Consider the following 22,562-nt stretch of genomic DNA (forward strand, 5'->3'; position numbering starts at 1 on the left):
GGTTTTTAGAAATTTGAGGAAGATTATCACAAACTACCTTAAAACAATACTTTTTAAGGGTGAAAATTACAGATACAAATAACTTATTTAAATGTTGTTTTTCCTGATGCGTAATGGATTGACTCTTTTTTTCCTTAGTGCACACATATAATCTTAGATAATGCTGATGTTCTGAGTCAGTACCAACTGAATTCTATCCAAAAGAACCACGTTCATATTGCAAACCCAGATTTTATATGGGAATCTATCAGAGAAAAGAGACTCTTGGATGTAAAGAATTATGATCCTTATAAGCCCCTGTACATCACACCACCTCCTGATCAGAAGCCGAGCAGTCCTGGTAGGTATTTCATAGCAAGCATTTAATGTATCATAGGTGCCACAGTACACACTTGGGTTTGTCAAAGATATCATAGAGAATTGTCCAGAAATACTAAAAAAAAATTAGACTTCTTATTACCTCAGAAAATGGACAGAAAAATAACAAAGGACAAAAGACTACTTTAGCAATAGAAACAGATTTCTTGATATCTAGCCTAGTAGGGTCAGATTTAAAATGGCCACAAAACACTGATCATCTCAGAAAACCTGATTGTGATTTTAACTAGGGGGAGGGGAAAGCTTTTGTGTTAAACAGTGATTACTACAACCTAATGATTGGAAATTTGATGACCAGCATTTTGCTGAAGAAATTCTTTCCAAACAAAAGATTGTCTCCCCAAAAGAAACGTATTTTCTTTATAAGCCAAGATTTTATTTTGGAAACTGGCCAAGAAGAAAGCCTTTGGATATGAAAAATGCACTTTTCCTGAGTCATATCAAAAATCGCACAGTTCTGATAAATACTAACTTACAGTAAGCACATGGTATGTGTTAGATACCGTAATGACTTGGCAGGGTGGAGCCTCCTTAGACAATAGTCCAGAAATGCTGCTGCAGTCCCAGCACATGTCCCAGCAAATGATAGTTACAACAGAAATAGACAAAATAGTAGACTCATTTCACATTGAAAACATACTGTATGACAGCCAGCATAATTTATTCAGATTCCAAATTACTACAAATACACTGATGATCCTTGGAATCTTGACAGTATAATTAAAACTGGAAAGAAGTCCTCACATTGAGTTATTCCTATATATCACAGTGCTCTAGATAGTGTTACTGTTTCTCTGTACAGAAAGTATGAAGCAAAAGCTCACGTAGAGCTCTTGACTTTCCCTCCTCTAAGCTAGAACATCTCCAGCTCCTTTGCTCGTGATGTGCCGACTCTAAGGAACTCATTCTGATCCTGTGCGCTTTGTGCTCTTCAAGAGGAAAGTGCCAATTGAAAATTGTATGGCTATCAATGAGTTTCAAATAATAACAGATGAGAATTCTCCTGATATGCCTATTAAAATAGAATTAGAGTATGTTCTCACTGTCTCATAAGGTTATACCTTCCTCTTATAATATTATACCTTCCTCTTTTCCCACTGGGAAATTTTGATCCCCAAAATTATAACTAATTTAAGGATATATTTATAAATCTTAACAATTCCAGCACTTAGGTTAACTAATTATAATAAGTCTTTGGGCAGTAAACAAGTGTGCTGTTTGCTTTAATTCTAGAAGTGAAAACAGAAGGTCTATGCCCGGACAGTGCCACAGAGCAGGAAGACACTGTGGAACTCACTGAGTAATTCACTTCTTTCTGATTCCTGGGACTCTACAGAGTTTGTAAAATCTTGCGTAAACCTCAAGCACAGTATTAAAATTCTATTTGTAGACTTTTTCTTATTTTAATTTATTTTGTGTATCTAACTCTTAAGTGATTTTTTATTTGAGTCTTTTTCTTCAACTAGTATAGTGATCATTATTTTAAATTCTCAGTATTAAATGAGATTGGGTGCAATTATTAAATTGATGTTTAAAAAGAAAACCAGTGGGTTTTTTTTTATTCTTTAAAAAAAAAAACCTATTTTCATCCTATTACTTTCCTGAGCAGCCTTTAGAGTAAAGACAGTTTGTTAATTTTGCCTGGTATTTTCAAAAATGGAAATAACAACAGCCTTCCTCAAATGGAGTATGGGAGTCTAAAGTTCTATATGGCTTCTTAAAGCATACCCAAAACATCGGGTTAATTAGGCATCGCATTCAATCTTATTTGTTAATAATAGTGTTTAAAGAGAAGAAAATCCAAAATGAAAAGTACAGATTATGAGAAGTCTGACTCCTTTATTTTAGAGAGGAATGGACTGTGGTCTGGAGAGGAGTGACATAGCTTCTAAGAGTCAGATCCAAAGCAAACACAAGTAGCCCATCCCCACAGTGTGTGGCCCACTTCTTTCTGCCTCTCATGTGGAGACCATCTTCCAGTGCAGACGCTACAGTACTGGGTGTCTGAGTTGGAGAATTATGCAGAGGAGGCATCCAGCTCATTTCAAATGATCTTTTAACAATTTCTGGGATAGCTGAGGAGGCCTTTTTGTAAGGAATGTATTTTGTAAGGAATCTATCGTGTTTTGTAAAGATGTACGAGAAAAAATGTATGAAATTCTGTTTAGCCTAAAATCCATTTAATGTTAAAATTTTAATCATACACTGTACAAATTTCAGGTTTGGTACACAGAATGTTGAAATTCCTCATCTTCCTCAAGATTTTGAAGTTGCAAAATACAACACCTTGGAGAAAGTAAGAATCTGATTTCTAGTTAGCAAAAAGAAAAAAACCTGTTTGAATGTCTTCTGGGTGTTTTTCCTATTCGATCATTTTCTCATTGTTTTGAAAAATTATGCATATCCTGAATATCATATATTCCTTAAAATATGAGTTAATTTTATTTATATATTTATTTTTGTGGAGACAGAATCTCACTATTTTGCTGGTCTCGAACTCCTGGGCTCAAGCCATCCTCCCTCTTTAGCCTCCCAAAGTGCTAGGATTACAGGCATGAGCCACTGCACCCAGACCTGATATTTTAACAGTCAAGAAAATGTTTATGTTTAGAATTTAAAGTTTAAATTTTTAGTATTTGTATTATAAAAGTAATGCATGCTCATAGCAAAAATTTTAAACAGTACAAAATATCAATATGGCATTAAACATAAAAGTGCTCTTCCCTGTTACTAACGGTTTCTTGTATTTGGAAAGGGAAGGTTTGACACTAAGTATTTACACTATGTTGCATTTCCATTCCTTTTGCATTAGAAAGAAAAACAAAATCTTTTTTTCCCCCCACAAATGAAAATCAACACTAGTATCTGGTGTGGCATCACTTGCCTATAGTCCCAGCTACTTAGGGGGCTAAGGCAGGTGGATCTCCTGAGCGCAGGAGTTTGAGGCCACTCTGGGCAATGTGGCAAGACCTGTCTCTAAAATATATATATAGATGTAAATCGACACTAGCCTTCAAAGTGATGTTCCATTTGTATTTTGAGATATGTTAATAAAATGTAACTTGAAAATAACGTTTCCCTCTTTGATAAGGAAAACATGAAAAATGGTATGGTATAAACATACAGATCTATTTATGGGATGGTAAAAATACAGGAGGGAAACATACCAAAATATTAATAGTGATTGTATTGCTCTCATAGGATTTTAGGAGATTTTAATTTTCTCCTTGATACTTTTCTATATTTTCTAAATTATATCTCTAAATGAACATATTTTATAATTATAATCACCATTTTCAAATGGCACATGTAGTTTGATGTTTCCCAAGTGCAGCTTCTGAAAGCACATCCTGTTTTCCAGGTGGGAATGGAGGGAGGCCAGGAAGCTGTGGTTGTAGAGCTGCAGTGTTCGCGGGACTCCAGGGACTGTCCTTTCCTGATATCCTCACACTTCCTCCTGGATGATGGCATGCAGGTAATGCTGCTTATATTGATTCCTATGTGTTTACTGACCTCTGTTCATAACTCGTTTCAATGAATCAGCTGACCTCCCAACCTTTTTCTTCTTACCTGGTGTCTTAGCTCAGGCTGCTATTAATAAATGCAACATGCTGGGGAGCTTAAACAACAGACATTTATTTCTCACAGTGCTAAAGGCTAGAAATCCAAGGTCAAAGTGCCGCAGGGTTGATTTCTTCTGAAGTGAGGCCTCTCTCTCTGGCTTACAGACAGCTGCCTTCTTGCTGTGTCCTCACATGGTCTTCCACCTATGGGCATCTGTGTCCTCATCTCTTCACATGAGGATAGCAGTCATATTGGATCAGGGCCCCACCCCTATGATCTCACTTAATTAATCAGTTACCTCTTGAAAGGCTCTGTCTCCAAACACAGTCCCATTGTTGAGGTCCTGGGAGTTAGGACTTCAGCATATGCATTTTGTAGGGGTACAGTTCAGCCATAACACCTGGTAAATAATTTTGCAAAGGGGAAATGTGTTCTCTTTTGGAGTATGGGAGGTGAGGACCTCACCCCCTGAGTAGATCAGCACAGGGTCCCGCTAGAAGGGAATGTTTATTGGGTGCAGGGTGTATAGCACTTCTGCCCTTGTTCCACTTCACTTATGGGATATTTTCCTAATATTTACACCTCTGAAAGCATTCCACTGATACACTTCATTAAGCACCTGCTGTGTACCAAGCAATCGACTAGGGCTGACACTCAAAGATAAAAATAGCTTCATACCCTGGCATCAGAGATCACTGTCTAGAAAGAAATAACACTCATCATTACAATCCACTGTGACATTTCCAATCCTGAATATATATATGGGGTGTTGACGGCTCAAGGTCACAGAGCCGTGGGAACAACAAAAGAGGCTTTGCAGAGGCCATACCTTTGCCCTAGGTCAGTATCAGGTCAAGAGCACAGTTCCAATCTAAAACAATCATGAAACAAAAATAAATTTAGAATTAATGCCTGAAGTTCAAATAAAATGCTGCAACACCCACCAGGATGCCTTCTCAAGTAGACATTCAGAGTTACAGATCTATCTTTTTTTTTCTTCTTTTTCCCCGAGACAGAGTCTCACTCTGTTGCCCATGCTGGAGTGCAGTGGTGCGATCTCGGCTCACTGCAATCTCTGCCTCCCAGGTTCAAGCGATTCTTGTGCCTCAGCCTCCTGAGTAGCTGGGATTACAGGCATGTGCCACCACGCCTGGCTAATTTTTGTGTTTTTAGTAGAGATGGGGTTTCACCATGTTGGCCAGGCTGGTCTCGAACTCCTGACCTCATGATCTGCTTGCCTTGGCCTCCCAAAGTGCTGGGATTACAGGCATGAGCCACTGCGTCCTGCCTACAGCTCTATCTTGGGCCAGGAAACAGTCACTTCTCCATGAGAGTGGCCCTCACAGAGGCCCACACAGGCTCCAGGAGCTTTTCCCTTTGTTCCCACTCTGAGTGTCAGCTCAGGTACAAGAGAAAGAGACTCACATCAGGTGGATGTGAGATCCACTTGGCTTGGAAGCCCTACCCCACAAGAGCCCGTAGCTCTTGTAGCATTGTCTCAAGTTCCAGATGCCCTCAAGGGACATACCCAATTATATGAGTCTGCTCTCTGACAAGCCCAAAGCTTGGGTTTCCCACCATTGAACCCCCAGACTCAATGCAATTTATCAATGAGAGGCCACAATTACATAAGCAATTTTGCCTACTATTACAGCTGACATGCCATCTTTATCAGATTTCCGTGGAAACAGAGCTAGAAAGCGAATCCATGGTCAAATGTGTCCAAGAAGGAGAAGGAGTTTTGTTACCCTTGTACTCTGAAATGCATACTGTATTTTGTGGAGGATTTAGTTGTTTGGGTAAGAAGTAAGTAAAAACGAAGCTGAAAAACATGATAGAATGTGTTATTGTTTTCTTCATTGGGAAAGAAAACTATAGCATTGTTTAGGCCAGGACATCCCTCAGGGTGCCTTCCTCCCTCAGCAAGCCCAAGTCTGTGTATAGCATCCCCTGGGTGAGCCTGGTTTGCTGAGCAGAGAAGCCTGTCCACCTTGATAGCAGTGAGCCTTAGTCCGCTGTTCTGCTGAAGAGGATTTTCCAGCCTGCCCTTCTGCTTAATAAAACCATTTTGATGGGAATCTTCCAAAATTACATTAAACTCTACCTTCTTAAATGGAGTGACTTCAACAGGCACTTCTATTTTCCAAGTTTCAGAGGCATCCTGCGGCCCCCCTATCTAGGAGGGCGGCTTATGGGTATCCTGAGTAGTGTGGCTTTCCAGGGGTCCACACCCCCAAGCCAGGGGCTCAGCCAACACCTACAAGGACACCAGGGCTTTGAGCTGGGGCAGGTTCTCCCAGATTTTCCTGGGGTTAATGTTAGGATCACTGCCCACTACAGGGGCAGGAGTTTCCCGGAAAAGCAGAAAGTGCCACCTCCGTAGGCAGTTTGGGATGAGGGAGGAGCTGGAGCCTTTAACACGTGCATGACCTAATAACTTTCCTGCCTGTCTATTGGCTGTGATTTCATTTTCACTGTGTGCCTGTCTCTAACAGTTCTTCCTTTCTGAAGTATTTTTCTTTTTTCCCCTCCCCTGTTTTTTTTTTCTCATTTCCAAAAAGCTGGAAAACCAGATTTCCAAGCTAATTAGAATGGTTTGTAAGGAGTCTGTAGATTTGGAAGGAAGCTTTGAGTGACTCTCCAGTGAAACAAATGATCTTTTCTGTCTGCTGTGCGTTCTCAAGCCTTTTCCCCTTTACCTCCAGGTTTTAGGCTATTAAGAGTTTAAAATTTTGGTAATTCTGGCCAGGCATGGTGGCTTACGCCTGTAATCCTAGCCCTTTGGGAGGCTGAGGTGGGTGGATTGCTTGAGGTCAGGAGTTATTCAAGCCAGCATGGTTGAAACCCTATCTCTACCAAAAAAATACAAAAAAAATTAGCCAGGTGTGGTGGTGCATGCCTGTGGTTCCAGCTACTCAGGAGGCTGAGGCAGAAGAATCACTTGAACCCAGGAGGTGGAGGTTGCAGTGAGTCGAGATTGTGCTACTGCACTCCAGTCTGGGCGACAGAGCAAGACCCTGTCTCAAAAAAAAAAAAAAAAAAAAAGGAAAAGAAAAAGAATTTAAAATTTAAGTAATTATTTGAAAAAAACTAATTTCTAAGCTTCTTCATGTCAAGGACCTAATGCTTTATTTGTGTTCAATAAAGCTAGATATGTAAATAATGACTGTACTTTTGCTGTTCACCATAATTCACAGACTAGAAGACAGTTTGCTATAAAGAAAACCTCTGAAGATGCAAGTGAATACTATGAAAATTACATTGAAGAACTGAAGAAACAAGGATTTCTACTAAGAGAACATTTCACACCTGAAGCAACCCAATTAGCATCTGAACAATTACAAGCAGTGAGATTGATTTATAATTTTTTTGTTGTTGATTGAATATTTTTAATAGAAATGTTTTCTCTATTACAAATAAAAAACTGGGCCAAGCTTGGTGGCTCATGCCTGTATCCCAGCAGTTTGGGAGGCCAAGGCAGGAGGATCACTTGAGGCCAGGAGTTCAAGACCAGCCTTGGCAACATAGAGAGACCCATTTCTACATAAACTGAAAAACATTAGCCAGGAATGGTGGTGTGCCTGTAGTCTTAGCTACTCATGAGGCTGAGGCAGGAGGACCACTTGAATCCAGCAGTTCGAGGTTACAGTGAGCTATGATCATGCCACTGCACCCCAACCTGGGCAATACAGCAAGACCCTGTCTCAAGTACATAAATAAATAACTGTCAGGAGGGAAGAGGAGGAGTTCAGAAAAGGAAATCTGAACTCATAGAAAGGCATGGAAGTTGAGTGGGGAATGTGTTTTAGAACAAGCCAGGAGATGTATTGCTTATTTCAGCAACAGACCCTCCCAGCTTTTGGGAGATCTCTTTACAACCTAGCCATGAGTCAAGGGTCCTTAACCCTGACTTCGTGTGTTGACTACTACTGACAGGCCTAGAGTTTACAGGGTGAAGGAAAAAATAGAACAGGAAGAAAAGGGGGTAGGAGGGAATCAGAGAAGAGAGAATGGAGGAAGACAGAGGGAGGATCCAGTAGAGAAAGGATTTAGTTACCTGGCTGGGGATGACTCTCCTGGGCTCTAATTAATTATTTCTCCTCACACCTCTGTTCGTTGGCCCATGTAAGTTTTACACAAACTCACACATGATGACTTTTTGGTGGCATTTCTATTTTATTGTTGCAGTTACTTTTGGAGGAAGTCATGAATTCAAGCACTCTGAGCCAAGAGGTGAGCGATTTAGTAGAGATGATTTGGGCAGAGGCCCTGGGCCACCTGGAACACATGCTTCTCAAGCCAGTGAACAGGATTAGCCTCAACGATGTAAGTCGGTGTGTCGCTGAAACAGAATGTGAGAAATCTGCCTCCTGGTTGATTGGCATCAGCAATAACACATGTGTTTGCGTGCTGGCCTGACTGCTCTGGAATTCATTCCTAAATGTTCTTTCCTTGTACCCTGAAGAAAGGGACCACTAACAGCACTGAGGAGAAAAGCTTCTGAGAAACCTAGACATCCCTGTCTGTAAAATATCAGCCTCAAGAGCTGATCGAAGGCAGGCTTCTGGTGCTGGCCAATTAGGAGGCCTGATCCTCTGTGCCAAGAGGTTTGCAGGAAGCTGGAGGGATATGGGTGGCCTTGGTCCCCAGTGAGATGCCCTGACTCCAACCCATTTCCTAGTGACTCCACAGTCTCGCACCTTCTGACTCTTAGGAAAGGCAGGCATGCCTCCAGACCACCAGAAAATGTTCTTCCCTTCTTGATTAAGCATAATTGCAATGAAAAGAGCAGACAAAAGAAGATATCCCCAATGGTACAACTTGTGCAACTGCATTGTTGTATTGAAATAATATGGTCAGTTTTCCTCTGTGGAATTAAACTAATTTATCTCAAGGAGAAAATGGCTAACTGGGATAAAGCCCATGAAGTACTTGTGTAATTAGAAACACATTCAGGAGGTTTTTATCCCTGGTCTGATTCTGACAGTTTTCTAAATTTCTCATGTGAAAAGCAAGTCTATCACAGTTGCATTAGTGTTTCTCTCTGTCTGTATATGTATGTAGATGTGTCCACATATGTATAGAAATATAAGACTCTGGTTCTTTCCTCTAGTAAAACTGAGCCCAGTTTTGCAACAATCCTCATGGCATCTTTGCCACAACTGAGATACGTCTCCAATAAAGATCAGCATTTGCTTTGTGATGGCTGTCCAGTAGAAAATGGGTAGTCTTGATATGTCCAACAATTATTTATATAGTTTTGTGCATGCTCCTTAATTTCTGTATTGAGATTTCATTGTAATAAGCATATACGATCTGTTGAAAGGTGAGCAAGGCAGAGGGGATTCTCCTCCTAGTAAAGGCAGCACTGAAAAATGGAGAAACAGCAGAGCAATTGCAAAAGATGATGACAGAGTTTTACAGACTGATACCTCACAAAGGCACAACGCCCAAAGAAGTGAACCTGGGACTATTGGCTAAGAAAGCAGACCTCTGCCAGGTAACCTCTGAAATATAGAATTCAATTTACTATAAAATATGTTGAGGGTGGGGGTCTTTAGAAATCTGATGAATAAAATAACACTGAATCATGAAATTGTCTCCAGAGTTGTGCTAGAAAATAAATTGTTGAACCATTTTAGAAAGCCCTGGATCCTTATGAAAGTCAAACCATATTTTCAAATGTGAATATGTTGGCACAGTGACATAAATGCAGAAATAGTTTTAAAATTGCTGTCTTGTAAAATAGCTTTTCAGACCCTGGAATGAGTTCGGATCCTCTCTGCAGAAGAAATGGGAAACTGCAACTAACTTAAACAATGAGGACATTTACGATCTCAGACAATAAGAAGTCCAGCTGTGGGCTGCCTGCTGGCCTGGGTCACCCCGAGACTCAGTGTGTCAGTGTTATCATCAGGGTCCCAGCCTCCTTCCGTCCCTCTGTACTTCCTGTAGAGTGACGGCTCTGCTCTTAGCCTGGCTTCCTCGTGATCTGCAGATGGCTGCAGTAGTTCATAGCATCCCATCTGTAATAGTTCTTTGTGTGTCATGTAGAGGAAGCCCCTGGCAGACTCATATTTCTCTGGTCAGAATGAAGTCGTGCACAATCTCTCAAACCAGTCGCTGGTGAGGAGATTGCAGCCACTGTGGCTGCTCAGAAATGGGCCATCTCCTCTGAGCTGCCAGGAGAGAAGCAGGCTTAGTGAGTAGAGGAAGGCAGCCACGGCAGCCAACCCTGCCTTAGACAAGGCTGAAGTCACTCTCTTAGTCCGCGTTGCCTCATCTGTGCATGCAGGGATTCGGCCAAGATCAGAGATTCGTGTCCTAGACTTCAGAGGAGTTTATAGATGTGAAATTTTGCATGTTTGGGAAATAATCGCTTTCAACAGATTCCCAGAGGAATCAGTAATCCAAAATAAGGAAAGAACTGGTCAATGAGAAAATATAAGACCCTTCCAAATTCAAAATTCTATGATTTACCTAACATCAAACATAAAGAATCTGTCAGTCGGGTGTGGTGGCTCACTCCTGTAAGCCCAGCACTTTGGGAGGCCAAGGCAGATGGATCACCAGTCAGGAGTTCGAGACCAGCCTGGCCAACATGGTGAAACCCCATCTCTATTAAAAATACAAAAAATTAGCTGGGCATGGTGGCATGCACCTGTAATCCCACTTACTCAGGAGGCTGAGGCAGGAGAATTGCTTGAACCCAGGAGGCAGAGGTTGCAGTGAGTCAAGATCACGCCACTGCACTCCAGCCTGGTCAACAAGAGCAAAACTCCATCTTAAAAAAAAGAAAAAAAATGTCAGTCATCAGTATTGCTAAGAGGGAACATATAGTGCCCATTCAAATACAGTTCTGGAGGCTAAGGTGGGAGGATCTCTTGAACTCAGGAGGTTGAGGCTGCAGTGAGCTATGGTCATGCCACTACATACAGTCCAGCGTGGGTGAGACCAAGACCCGTCTCAAAAATAAATAAAGTAAAGCAAGCTTTGGGGGAAAATGGACTTTTCCCATCTTTTTGAGAAAGTGTTAATGTAATATAAATATTAATTTTGATATGTGGTGATTCTGACATCTGTGTATTATTTCCACCTACAGCTAATAAGAGACATGGTTAATGTCTGTGAAACTAATTTGTCCAAACCCAGCCCACCATCCCTGGCCAAATACCAAGCTTTGAGATGCAAAATTGAGCACGTTGAACAGAATACTGAAGAATTTCTCAGGGTTAGAAAAGAGGTTTTGCAGAATCATCACAGGTAAGCATAAAGGAAATATCTCAGGATCTGTTACAATATAATGCTCTTTGAGACTCCGTTAAAGAGCTGATTACAGTAATTACCTAGATAATTTAATCTTCAGCAACAAGCCACAGTAGCGGTGGTGTGATGACAAATTACTTTCTTCTCTGCTCATAATGGTGCCTGGGGCAGTATTCTGTGCTTGAAATCACCCTCTATTCCACTCCGATTTCAAGGTTACCTAATCTTGTTGAGAGTTAAATTTAATTTAAATCAAAACGTGTTCGAGTTTGTATTTTGTAGGTTATTACAGAGAAAAAGCCACTTAAACTAAGATTTAAACATGCAGGAATATGGGTATGGCGTCTTCTAACGTGGCCTCTCTGTGGCATGAAAAACTGCCCCTGAAAACCTGGAAAACACGTTCCTAAATACCAGTTACACTTGTGCTCTCATTCACTGTGAATACCCAGGGTCCTGCGCTGAAGGGCATTCTCCAGTAACAACAAACATGATGGACCACCTGCTCAGATGAGCCCTTGCTGGGTGTCAGCACCCCTGAGGGTCACCGTGGTTGAGTCTGTGCCCAGCTTCTCGGTTTGGAAACCCCATTGCATGCTTGTTCTCGAGCATGGGACTGACTCTTTTGACTTGGTGGTTCATTCCATTGCAGCAGTTCCTCTTCGTCAGCTTGGCACAGCCCTTAGAACGAATGGTGGTGAGTTGTAGCCGCACATACCAGCTTATGAGAGCCAGTTGTCAACATTTAAGAGATTTGGTGAGCTGGTTGTTAAACCATTGGTAGCTTGAAATTGGACACGGGAAGGATTTGCGCCATGGAAATCAGCAAATGCTGCAAATCAGGGCTGTGCGGGGGCGTTGCTGCTGCTGTTTAGAGAGCTGGTTTTCCAGAGCCCCACTAAAACCACACCCAGCCACTCTTACCTTATGGCCTGACTCAGACTCATCTAAAATTATGTTCTGCTTTCCTTGATCATTCTCAAAATCCCTTCCCAAAACCACTTCACATCTACTAAGATGGCTATGATTTCCTTTTTTTTTTTTTTTTTTTGAGACGGAGTCTCGCTCTGTCACCCAGGCTGGAGTGCAGTGGCACGATCTCGGCTCACTGCAAGCCTTCGCCTCCTGGGTTCACGCCATTCTCCTGCCTCAGCCTCCCCAGCAGTTGGGACTACAGGCGCACGCCACCACGCCTGGCTAATTTTTGTATTTTTAGTAGAGACGGGGTTTCACTGCTTTAGCCAGGATGGTCTTGATCTCCTGATGTTATGATCTGCCAGCCTTGGCCTCCCAAAGTGCTAGGATTACAGGCGTGAGCCACCACGCCCAGCCATATGATTTCTTTTTAATGTAAAATTATAAGTGTTGGTGAGGATATAGAGAGACTGAAAGCCTCACACATTGCTGATGGGAGGGAAAAATGATGCAGCCTCCGTTAGATGATTCCTTAACAAATTAAACATATGATTACAATAAGACCCAGCAATTCCACTCCTAGTTCTATACTCAAAGGACTTGAAAGCAGGTACTCAAATAGGTACTTGTATTTGAGTACTTGTATTGAATATTCATAGCAACACTATTCACAACAGCCAAAACGTGGTTAAATAACCCAAATGCTCATCAACAGGGAAGTGGATAAACAAAACGTGATAAATATATGTAATAGAATATTATTCAGCCATGAAAAAGGAATGAAGCACTGACACATACTACAAACGGGTGAACCTCAAAAATATGCTGAGCGAAAGAAGCCACATATTGTACGATTCTGTTTATATGAAATATCTAGAATAGATAAATCCACGGAGACAGCAAATTGCCTAGTGCCATGAGAGGGAGGGTACGGGGTTTTCTTTTGGGCAAATAAAAATTTTGGAACTAGAGGTGGTGATTACATGACACTTTGAATGTTCTGTACTAAATACTACCAAATTGTACACTTAATGGTTAATTTTATCTTTTTGGAATTTCACTTTAATTTTTAAAAAGTCCGGGCCGGGCATGGTGGCTCATGCCTGTAATTCCAGCACTTTGGGAGGCCGAGGTGGGCAGATCACTTGAGGTCAGGAGTTTGAGACCAGCCTGGGCAACATGGTGAAACTCTGTCTCGACTAAAAATACAAAAATTAGCTGGGCATGGTGGCACACGTTTGTGGTCCCAGTTACTCCAGGGGCTGAGGCACAAGAATCACTTGAATCTGGGAGGTGGAGGTTGCAGTGAGCCAGGATTGCGCCACTGCACTCCAGCCTGGGAGACAGAACAGGACTGTGTCTCAAAAATATTCATTCCCACAGGCCTTCTCCATATTTTGTTTTTATATGTAATCAAATTCTTTTGGTTTGACTTTTGACCCTCCCCTAAGTGTCTGCTGAGATCTATACTAAGTAAGAGTCCAGTGACATGGAAGGTGGAATCGGGAGGGCAATAAGCTTTCTCCAGGAAGACAGGAAGAGCCACGTCAAGCCCCGGGAGTGGCAGCGGCAGTTCAGCCTTCCAGGGCTACCTGAGCAAGCCCTTGGCAAGCCACCCCACCCTCTGCGTACAAAAGCAGTCACACAGCTAAAGTGGGCTTCTTCCTAGGGAAGGATCCTGCTGCTGTGAAAAGTTAGATTTTCTTCATTTCATTTCACTAATCATGACTTCTTTATATTACTTTTTTCTAGTTATAAAACTCGTGTTCTTTGCTAAAAGCTTAGAAAATATCTAAAAATATGAAGAAAATACAAAATCACTCAAAATATCACCACCCAGAGACAACCTAGATATAATATAACCACTGTTGACATTTGGGTGTAGAACATAACCCAGCCTGAATCACCCCGATTCTGTTCACCCCGGGGGGTGTGCTGGTAAGCCAGCTATGTGAAGGAAAAGTCCTGGTCTGGAATATTTGCTGAGTTCTGGGAAGCAAATACTCCCACCATCGCTAATGTCAAGGTACTGACCTGAGGCCGCTGGACATGGGATTGGGAAGATGTGCCCTTCCTCCCACCACAGCTGCCCTCAGCCATACCCTAGTCTCCCCCAACAACTGCCCCATCTTAGCTACCCACTCAGAGCCAGTGTGGGGTCTCTCTGTCCCTCATCCCCACATAACTGTGTTCTGTCAATTCTGCCTTCAAAGTGTCCTTCATCCCTTGGCTACTTCCATTCACTCTGCCGCCATCTTTAATCCAGATCCTGTTATCCCGTCTACAGTGTCCTTCCAGATGTTCTCCTCCACTCCTGCCCCATCCAACCATAACAACCAGTGAGGTCTTAAAATACATGTTTTATAGTGCCACATTCCAATAAATGTCACCTCCCAAGAGAATACTTTCTTGACAACCCTCTCTCCAAACCTGCTTGGTTTCCTAAACAGCACTTAAAAATAAGGTATTCGATAACTTTTTTTTTTTTTTTTTTTTTTTTTTGATGGAGTCTTGCTCTGTCGCCAGGCTGGCTGGGCTGGAGTACAATGGCGTGATCTTGGCTCACTGCAACCTCTGCCTCCCGGCTTCAAGCGATTCTCCTGCCTCAGCCTCCCGAGTAGCTGGGACTACAGGTGTGCACCACCATGCCCCGCTAATTTTTGTGTTTTTAGTAGGGACGGGGTTTCACCATGTTGGCCAGGATGGTCTCGATCTCCTGACCTCATGATCCGCCCACCACAGCCTCCCAAAGTGCTGGGGTTACAAGGGTGAGACACCATGCCCAGCCGATAACTTTCTTTTCTTTGAGACAGAGTCTCGTTCTGTCGCCCAGGCTGGAGTGCAGTGGCGCGATCTCAGCTCCTTGCAACCTCTACGCCACCCCCCCGCCCTGGGTTCAAGTGATTCTCCTGCCTCAGCCTCCTGAGTAGCTGAGACTACAGGTGTGCACCACCACGCCCCGCTAATTTTTGTATTTTTAGGAGAGACGGGGTTTCACCACGTTGCCCAGGCTGGTGTCAAACTTCTGGGCTCAAGTGATCCAAGTGCCTTGGCCTCCCAAAGTGCTGGGATTACAGACCTGAGCCACTGTGCCCAGCCAGAAGTTGCATTCTTTTTTGTTGTTGTTGTTGAGAGACATGGTCTTGCTCTGTTGCCCAGAGCAAGAATTATATATTCCATATACTATTGTTTATTTGACAAATTGGGATAATACTATGTATAAAGTTTTGTAATCTACTTTTAAATTTTATATTTTACTGTATACTTTACTACATATTCTCATGTTTGTTAAAGAATTTGATTTTTTTAATACCTACATAATAATTCCAAGATACACTGTGCTGTGACTCATTGAATCAGTTTCCTGATAATGGACATTTGGACTCTTTTGGGATTTCTTCTGCTATAATGACTTTTTGTTTTGTTTCCAATTATGTAATCTAAAGGCTTTTCTTCTAATTCTTACAGTAAGAGCCCAGTGGATGTCTTGCAGATATTTAGAGTTGGCAGAGTGAATGAAACCACAGAGTTTTTGAGCAAACTTGGCAATGTGAGGCCCTTGTTGCATGGTTCTCCTGTACGAAACATCGTGGGAATCTTGTGTCGGTAAGAATAGCCATCTTTATTTTTCAAAAATTTCAGGCTCACAAATGTGAAGTGTTTTACTTCTTTTTTTCCTGCTTTTTTCTATATTATGTGGGTCTTTTCAGTTAAAATCAGCTAGCTTACTGCATTCTGGAGAAAATTACACACTTTATAATTAAGTGTGTAATTTAAATTACATATTTATGGCTGGGCATGGTGAGTCACACCTGTAATCCTAGCACTTTGGGAGGCTGAGGCAAAAGGATCACTTAAGGCCGGGAGTTCAAGACCAGCCTGGAAAACCTAGCAAGATCTCATCTCTTATTTTGAAAAATTATGTATTATTTTTAAAATGTGTACATAGGTATGAATTGCTTCTTGAAGACTGTATCGTATGAAGAAAAGTGATTCTATATTCATGACTCTTCCATGTGTATCTAATCTAGGGATAGCCCAATATTTAAAGAGTCCAGAAATTAGAGTGCACACCAGACAACATGAGTTGTTTATTTGAAACATAACTCTAAGATTCTGTTTGCTTTGAATTACTACTTAATATTAGGGCTGAAACTGAAGTCACAGGAGCAGGAGAAAATATTATTAAATGTAGATCCATTAATTACTCAGAAGAAACTTAAAAAGAAACATACAAGATCCACCTGGGGAAAAGAAAGAAAAAACAAAAAACCATTAAACTACTACTGAGGAACCCAAAAGACAACTTGCATGAATCAGAAGGATGCCAGTTTTTCTTGGATTAGTCTATAGATTTAGTACAATCATGATAAAATTACCAATAAGTTTTTTTAAGTGAAAAGCTGATTCTACAACACAAATTTTTTTTAAATTTTGAAATTACCAGAATAATTCTGGAAAAGAAGCATAATGAGGGTGACATTAATATTAAACACAAATGAACTCAAAAACACAGAAGATTTAGGATATAAGTAGATCTTATCTTTGTGGAAGAAAGACAAATTCTTCAATACTGTCTATAGAGATAAATGGGTAACCACAAGGAAAAAATATAAAGTTGGACCCTTACCTAATTTCTCATACTTTAACTCCAGACAGAGCAAATATTTAAATATTTAAAATAAAACCATAAAAGTATCCTAAATGAAAAATGGGAGAATCCTCTCAAAATAATCTTTAAGTAGGGATGAGCTTTCTAAGTAGGACCAAAACCCAAAAGCTATTTTACAAAATTCATTCAATCTCCTAATGTGAAATTCAAACAATAGATGTTTATATAATAAAAGGCAGAAATTTCCCTTGTATTTCAGAAACAACCATGGCTTCACCCTGATTGCAGAGTTCTCTGAATGCCAGAAGTTCAGTAGGAACCTGCCAAAATTCTGAGCAAGGGAGAGATGTAGTCAGTGTTGGGCTTACACCTTATCCTGCCCTTCTCTTTTCAGAGGGTTGCTTTTACCCAAAGTAGTGGAAGATCATGGTGTACAAAGAACAGACGTCGGAAACCTTGGAAGTGGGATTTATTTCAGTGATTCGCTCAGGTATGTTCGATCCTTAATCACAGAATCATTACTGAGTACTTGCTGTGTGTTTTCTTCTGTCTTTCCTTGGTGAGGGAGTTTCTCAACCAAAACACAGATTTATCTATTACATATGACCTCAATATGCCTGGAATATTATTTCATCTTCAGCATCCTTGATAATGTTTAAATCTGCCCTTATGCCAGACATGGTGGCTCATGCCTGTACTCCCAGCTCTTTGGGAGGCCAGGGCAGGAGGATCACTTGAGCCCAGGAGTTTAAGACCAGCCTATGCCACACAGCAAGACCCTATCTCTACAAAAAAATTAAAAAATTAGCTGTGCATGGTGGCGCTAATAGAACCTATAGTTCTAGCTACTGGGGAGGCTGAGGCAGGAGGATCACTTTGAGTCCAGGAATTCAAGGCTGGAGTGAGCTATGATTATGTCACTGCAGTCCAGTGTGGGCAACACAGTGAGAAGAACCCCATGTACATCATCTGCCAACCTCATAATTGGTATTGTAACATCATTTAATGCAAGGAAACAGACTCAGGGAGGTCAGGGAACTTGCCTAAGGTTGCAGAGCTAATTAAAGGATGGAGACTGAGTTCAGGCCCAGGACAAAGGATAATGATCCAAGATACTTAAAGAGTTCCTACAAATCAATAAGGAAAAGATAAGCAACCCTATAAGCAGATGTGCAAAAGACTTAAATAGAAACCTAATAGCAAAGAAAACGAGCTGGGGCCAGGCGCAGTGGCTCATGCCTGTAATCCCAGCACTTTGGGAGGCCAAGGCAGGTAGATCACTTGAGGCCAGGAGTTCGAGACCAGCCTGGCCAATGTGGCGAAACCCCATCTCTAATAAAAGTACAAAAATTAGCTGTGTGTGGTGGTGTGCACCTGTAGTCCCAGCTACTCAAGAGGGTGAGGCAGGAGAATCGCTTGAACCCAGGAGGCAGAGATTGCAGTGAGCCGAGATCACACCACTGCACTCCAGCCTGGGTGACAGAGCAAGACTCTGTCTCAAAAAATGAGCTGAGTGCAGTGGCACACTCCTGTAGTCCCAGCTACTCAGGAGTTTGAGGCAGAAAGATTGCTCAAGTCCAGGAGTTTGAGATTAGCCTGGGCAACACAGCAAGACCCCATCTCAAAAAAAAGCTTTTTAAAATTAGCCAGGCATTGTGTCACACACCTGTAATCCAAGCTACTCAGGAGGCTGAGGCAGGAGGATTGCTTGAGCCCAGCAGTCCAAGGCCACAGTCAGGTATGACTGAACCACTACAGCCAGCTTGGGAGACAAAGCAAGACCCAATCTCTTAAAAAAAAAGAAAAGAAAAAAAGAGAGAGCACTGTAATAACAGAACACTGGAAATCGTGCAGATGTCCATCGACAGTGGAGTGGATCCGTACATTTTGATGGAGTCTTACATGAAGTCCTGTCCTGCAGTTTAAACAATTGGACTGTGGCTACACATGTCAAACGGATGAGCCTTAGGACCTTGGTGGATCAAAAGTTATTAGATAATTCTATATACAGGCATACCTTGGAGATAATTGAGGGTTTGGTTCCACACTACTGCAATATAGCAAATACTGCAATAAAGTGAGTCACACACGTTTTTGGTTTCCCAATGAGTACAAAAGGTTTACACTCTATTGAAGTGTGCAATAGCATTGTGTTTAAAAAAAAAACAATGTACATACCTTAATTTTAAGGTATGTACTTTATTACTAAAAATCCAAACGATCATCTAAGCCTTCAGTGAGCCATTGTCTTTTTGCTGGTGGAAGGTCTTGTGTCAATGTCTATGGCTGCTGACTGATGAGGGTGGTGCTTGCTGAAAGTTGAGGTGGCTGTGGCAATTTCTTAAAATAACGACAACAGTGAAGTTTGCCTCAGCAATTGACTCTTCCTAGCATTTACCTACAGTAGAACTTCCTTGAAAATTGGAGTCCGTTATCTCAAACACTGCTGCTGCTTTATCCACTAAGTTTATGTGATATTCAAAATCCTTTGTTGTCAGTTCAACAATATTCACAACATCTTCACCAGGAATGGATTCCATCTCAAGAAACCACTTTCTTCACTCATTCATAAGAAGCAACTCCTCATTCATTCAAGTTCGATCATGAGATTGCTGCAATTCAGTCCCATCTTCAGGCTCCAATTCTAATTCTAGTTCTCCTGCTGCTTCTGCCACATCTACAGTGACTTCCTTCACTGAAGTTTGAACCCCTCAAAGTCACCCAAGATAGTTAGAGTAAACTTCTTCCAAACCCCTATTAATACTCATATGCTGACCTCCTCCCATAATTCATCAAATGCTCTTAAGGACAAGGAGAATAGTGAATCCTTTCTGGAAGATTTTCAATTTACTTCGTCCAGATCCATCAGAGGAATCACTGTCTATGGCAGCTATAGCCTTACAAAATGTATTTTTTTCTTTTTAGAGTTGGGGTCTTGCTCCATTATTGCCCAGGTGAGAGTACGGTAAGATGCAACCATAGCCATAGCTCCCTGGAACCTCAAACTGCTGGACTCAAGTGATCATCCCACCTCAGACTCCTGGGATTACAGGCATACCTGGCCAAAATGTATTTCTTTCTTTCTTTTTTTTTTTTTTGAGATGGAGTTTGCTCTTGCTGCCCAGGCTGGAGTGCAATGGTGTGATCTTGGCTCACTGCAACCTCCGCCTCTTGGGTTCAAGCGATTCTTCTGTCTCAGCCTCCTGAGTAGCTGGGATTACAGGCACATGCCACCACGCCTGGCTAATTTCTGTATTTGTAGTAGAGATGGGGTTTCATCATATTGGGCAGGCTGGTCTCGAACTCCTGACCTCGGGTGATCTGCCTGCCTTGTCCTCCCAAAGTGCTGGGATTATAGGCGTGAGCCACCGTGCCCAGCCCAAAATGTGTTTCTTAAATAATAAGACTTCAAAGCTGAAATTACTTCTTGATCCATGGCTGCAGAATGGAAGTTGTGTTAGCAGGCATGAAAACAACAAACTCCTTGTACCTCTCCATCAGAGCTCTTGAATGACTAGGCGCTTTGCCAGTGAGCAGTTGTATTTTGGAAAGAACCTTTTTTGTTGAGCAGTAGATCTATACATTGGGCTTAAAATTCAGTAAACCATTCTGTAAACAGATGTGCTGACATCCAGGTTTTGTTGTTCCATTTATAGAGCACAGAAAGAGTAGATTTAGCACAATTCTTAAGGGCCCTGGGATTTTTGGAATGGTAAGTGAGCACTGGCTTCAGCTTATAGTCACCAGCCGCATTAGCCCCTGACAAGAGTCAGCCTGTCATCTGAAGCTTTGAAGCCAGCCATTGACTCCTCTCCAGCTGTGGAAGTCCTAGATTACATTTTCTTCCAATAGAAGGCTGTTTTGTCTACATGGAAAATCTGTTGTTTAGTGAAGCCACCTGCATCAGTGATCTTAGCTAGATCTTCTGGAGAACTTGCTGCAGCTTCTACATCAGCACTGGCTGGTTCACCTTCCATTGTTATGTTATAGAGATGGCTTCTTTCCTTAAACCTCAGCCAACCTCTGCTAGCTTCAAGCCTTCCTTCTGCAGTTTCTTCACCTCTCTGAGCCTTCATAGAATTGAACAGAGTTGAGGCCTTGCTCTGGATTAGGCTTTGGCTTAAGAGAATGCTGTGGCTGGTTTGATCTTCTATCCAGACCATTAACATTTTCTTCATATCAGCAATAAGGCTGTTTTGCTTTTTTATCATTCCTATGTTCACTGGAGCAGCACTTTTAATTTCCTTCAAGAATTGTTTCTTTACATTCACCACTTGGATAACTGTTTGCCACAAGAGGCCTAGCTTTCAGCCTGTCTTGGTTTTCAACATGCCTTCCTCACCAAGCTTAATCATTTCTAGCTTTTGATTTAAAGTGAAACATGTACAGCCCTTTCTTTCACTTGAACACTTAGAGGCCACTATAGGGTTATTATTAATTGGCCTAATTTCAATATTGTATCTCAGGGAATAGGGAGGCCAGAGAAGAAGGAGAGAGATGAGGGAACCACTGGTCAGTGGAGCAGTCAGAACACACGAAACATTTACCAAGCTCGCCACCTTGTATGGGCACAGTTTGTTGCAGCCCAAAACAATTGCAATAGTAACATCACAGATCATTGATCACACATCACCATTACAGCTATAATAAAAATGAAAAAGTTTGAAACATTGTGAGAATTACCAAAATGAGACACAGAGACACAAAGGAAGCACATGCTGTTAAAAAAAAATGGCACCAGTAGACCTAGACCTGCTCAACACAGAGTTGCCGCAAACCTTCAATTTGTAAAAAAAAAAAAAAAAAAAAAAAAAAAAAAAAGAATATCTCTGCAGTGCACTAAAACAAGGTATGCCTGTATGTGCAAGGCTCAAAAACAAGCAAAAGTATACATTACATTGTTGAGGGACATATATCTGTGCATTAATACTATGAAAGAAAATAGGCCAGGCACAGTGGCTCAAAGCCGGTAATCCTAACCCTTTGGGAGGCCAAGGTGGAAGAATTGCTTGAGGCCAAGAGTTCAAGACCAGCCTGGGCAACATAGTGAGACCCCATAGCTACAAAATGTTTTTAAAAATTAGCCAGGTGCAGTGGTGCACACCTGTAGTCCCAGCCTCAGGAGACTGAGGTGGGAGGATTGCTTGAGGCCAGGAGGTTGAGGCTGCAGAGAGCTATGATTGTACCACTGCACTCCAGCTTGGGTAAAAGAGTGCAAGACCCTGTCTCAAAAAAAAAAAAAAAAAAAAAAAAAAAAACACACACAAAAGAGAAAACTTATAAAAAAGGGGACACAGTAAAACCTCTCCCAACCTACCCAGGGTCCCCTCTGTGGCTCCTTATGGAGTAAATTCCACATGGGAAAAAAAGAGAAAATAATATACAAAAATTCAAGACAGTGATCAAATTACCTCTGGGTGGGAGAGAAGGTGAGCTGTGGGGCAGCATAGAAGTTTTAGGGATGTTCTAGTTCTTAACCTAAGTGGTAGCTATGTGGATATTTATCTTCTTATTCTTTAAATATGTATATCATAAATGTTTTTTCCTATGCACACTGTATCCAAGTAAAAATTTTTAGATGTGAATTGAGCCAAATAGCAGTGGATTAAGGGGTAAATGAGCCAGAAGAGACAGTCACTGGCCCCCTCTGCCAGAACGTGGTGAGATAGGAAGGAATAGAGACAGCTCCAGGGAGAAGTCCAGAGTGCGGTTTAATGAGAAGGAAGGAAGCATGCTTGTAAGTTGCAGGAAAAGAGCCCTCCAAAGGGGAGAGGGTTATAGAAGGAATGGGGGAACTGATTTTTTTTTCAGTGGGTGAAACAAAGAA

The 22,562-nt window shown here is 41.6% G+C and overlaps 1 protein-coding gene across 5 annotated transcripts in view; it reads left to right on the forward strand.

The window, feature by feature from the left end:
* The window catches only part of LOC100172861 (poly(ADP-ribose) polymerase family member 4), a 117,704-nt gene that overhangs the window by 36,982 nt on the left and 58,160 nt on the right, over window positions 1-22,562 (forward strand). For all 5 annotated transcript variants that reach the window (XM_063714681.1, XM_063714682.1, XM_063714683.1 and 2 more), the window contains 10 exon segments: window positions 139-340; window positions 1,612-1,678; window positions 2,599-2,674; window positions 3,740-3,853; window positions 7,140-7,289; window positions 8,131-8,268; window positions 9,269-9,442; window positions 11,045-11,205; window positions 15,592-15,729; window positions 17,130-17,225. In XM_063714681.1, the coding sequence (XP_063570751.1) occupies window positions 139-340; window positions 1,612-1,678; window positions 2,599-2,674; window positions 3,740-3,853; window positions 7,140-7,289; window positions 8,131-8,268; window positions 9,269-9,442; window positions 11,045-11,205; window positions 15,592-15,729; window positions 17,130-17,225 (1,316 nt within the window).

The sequence above is a fragment of the Pongo abelii genome, chromosome 14 (genome assembly GCF_028885655.2).
Source record: "Pongo abelii isolate AG06213 chromosome 14, NHGRI_mPonAbe1-v2.0_pri, whole genome shotgun sequence".
Classification (NCBI taxonomy): Eukaryota; Metazoa; Chordata; class Mammalia; order Primates; family Hominidae; genus Pongo; species Pongo abelii.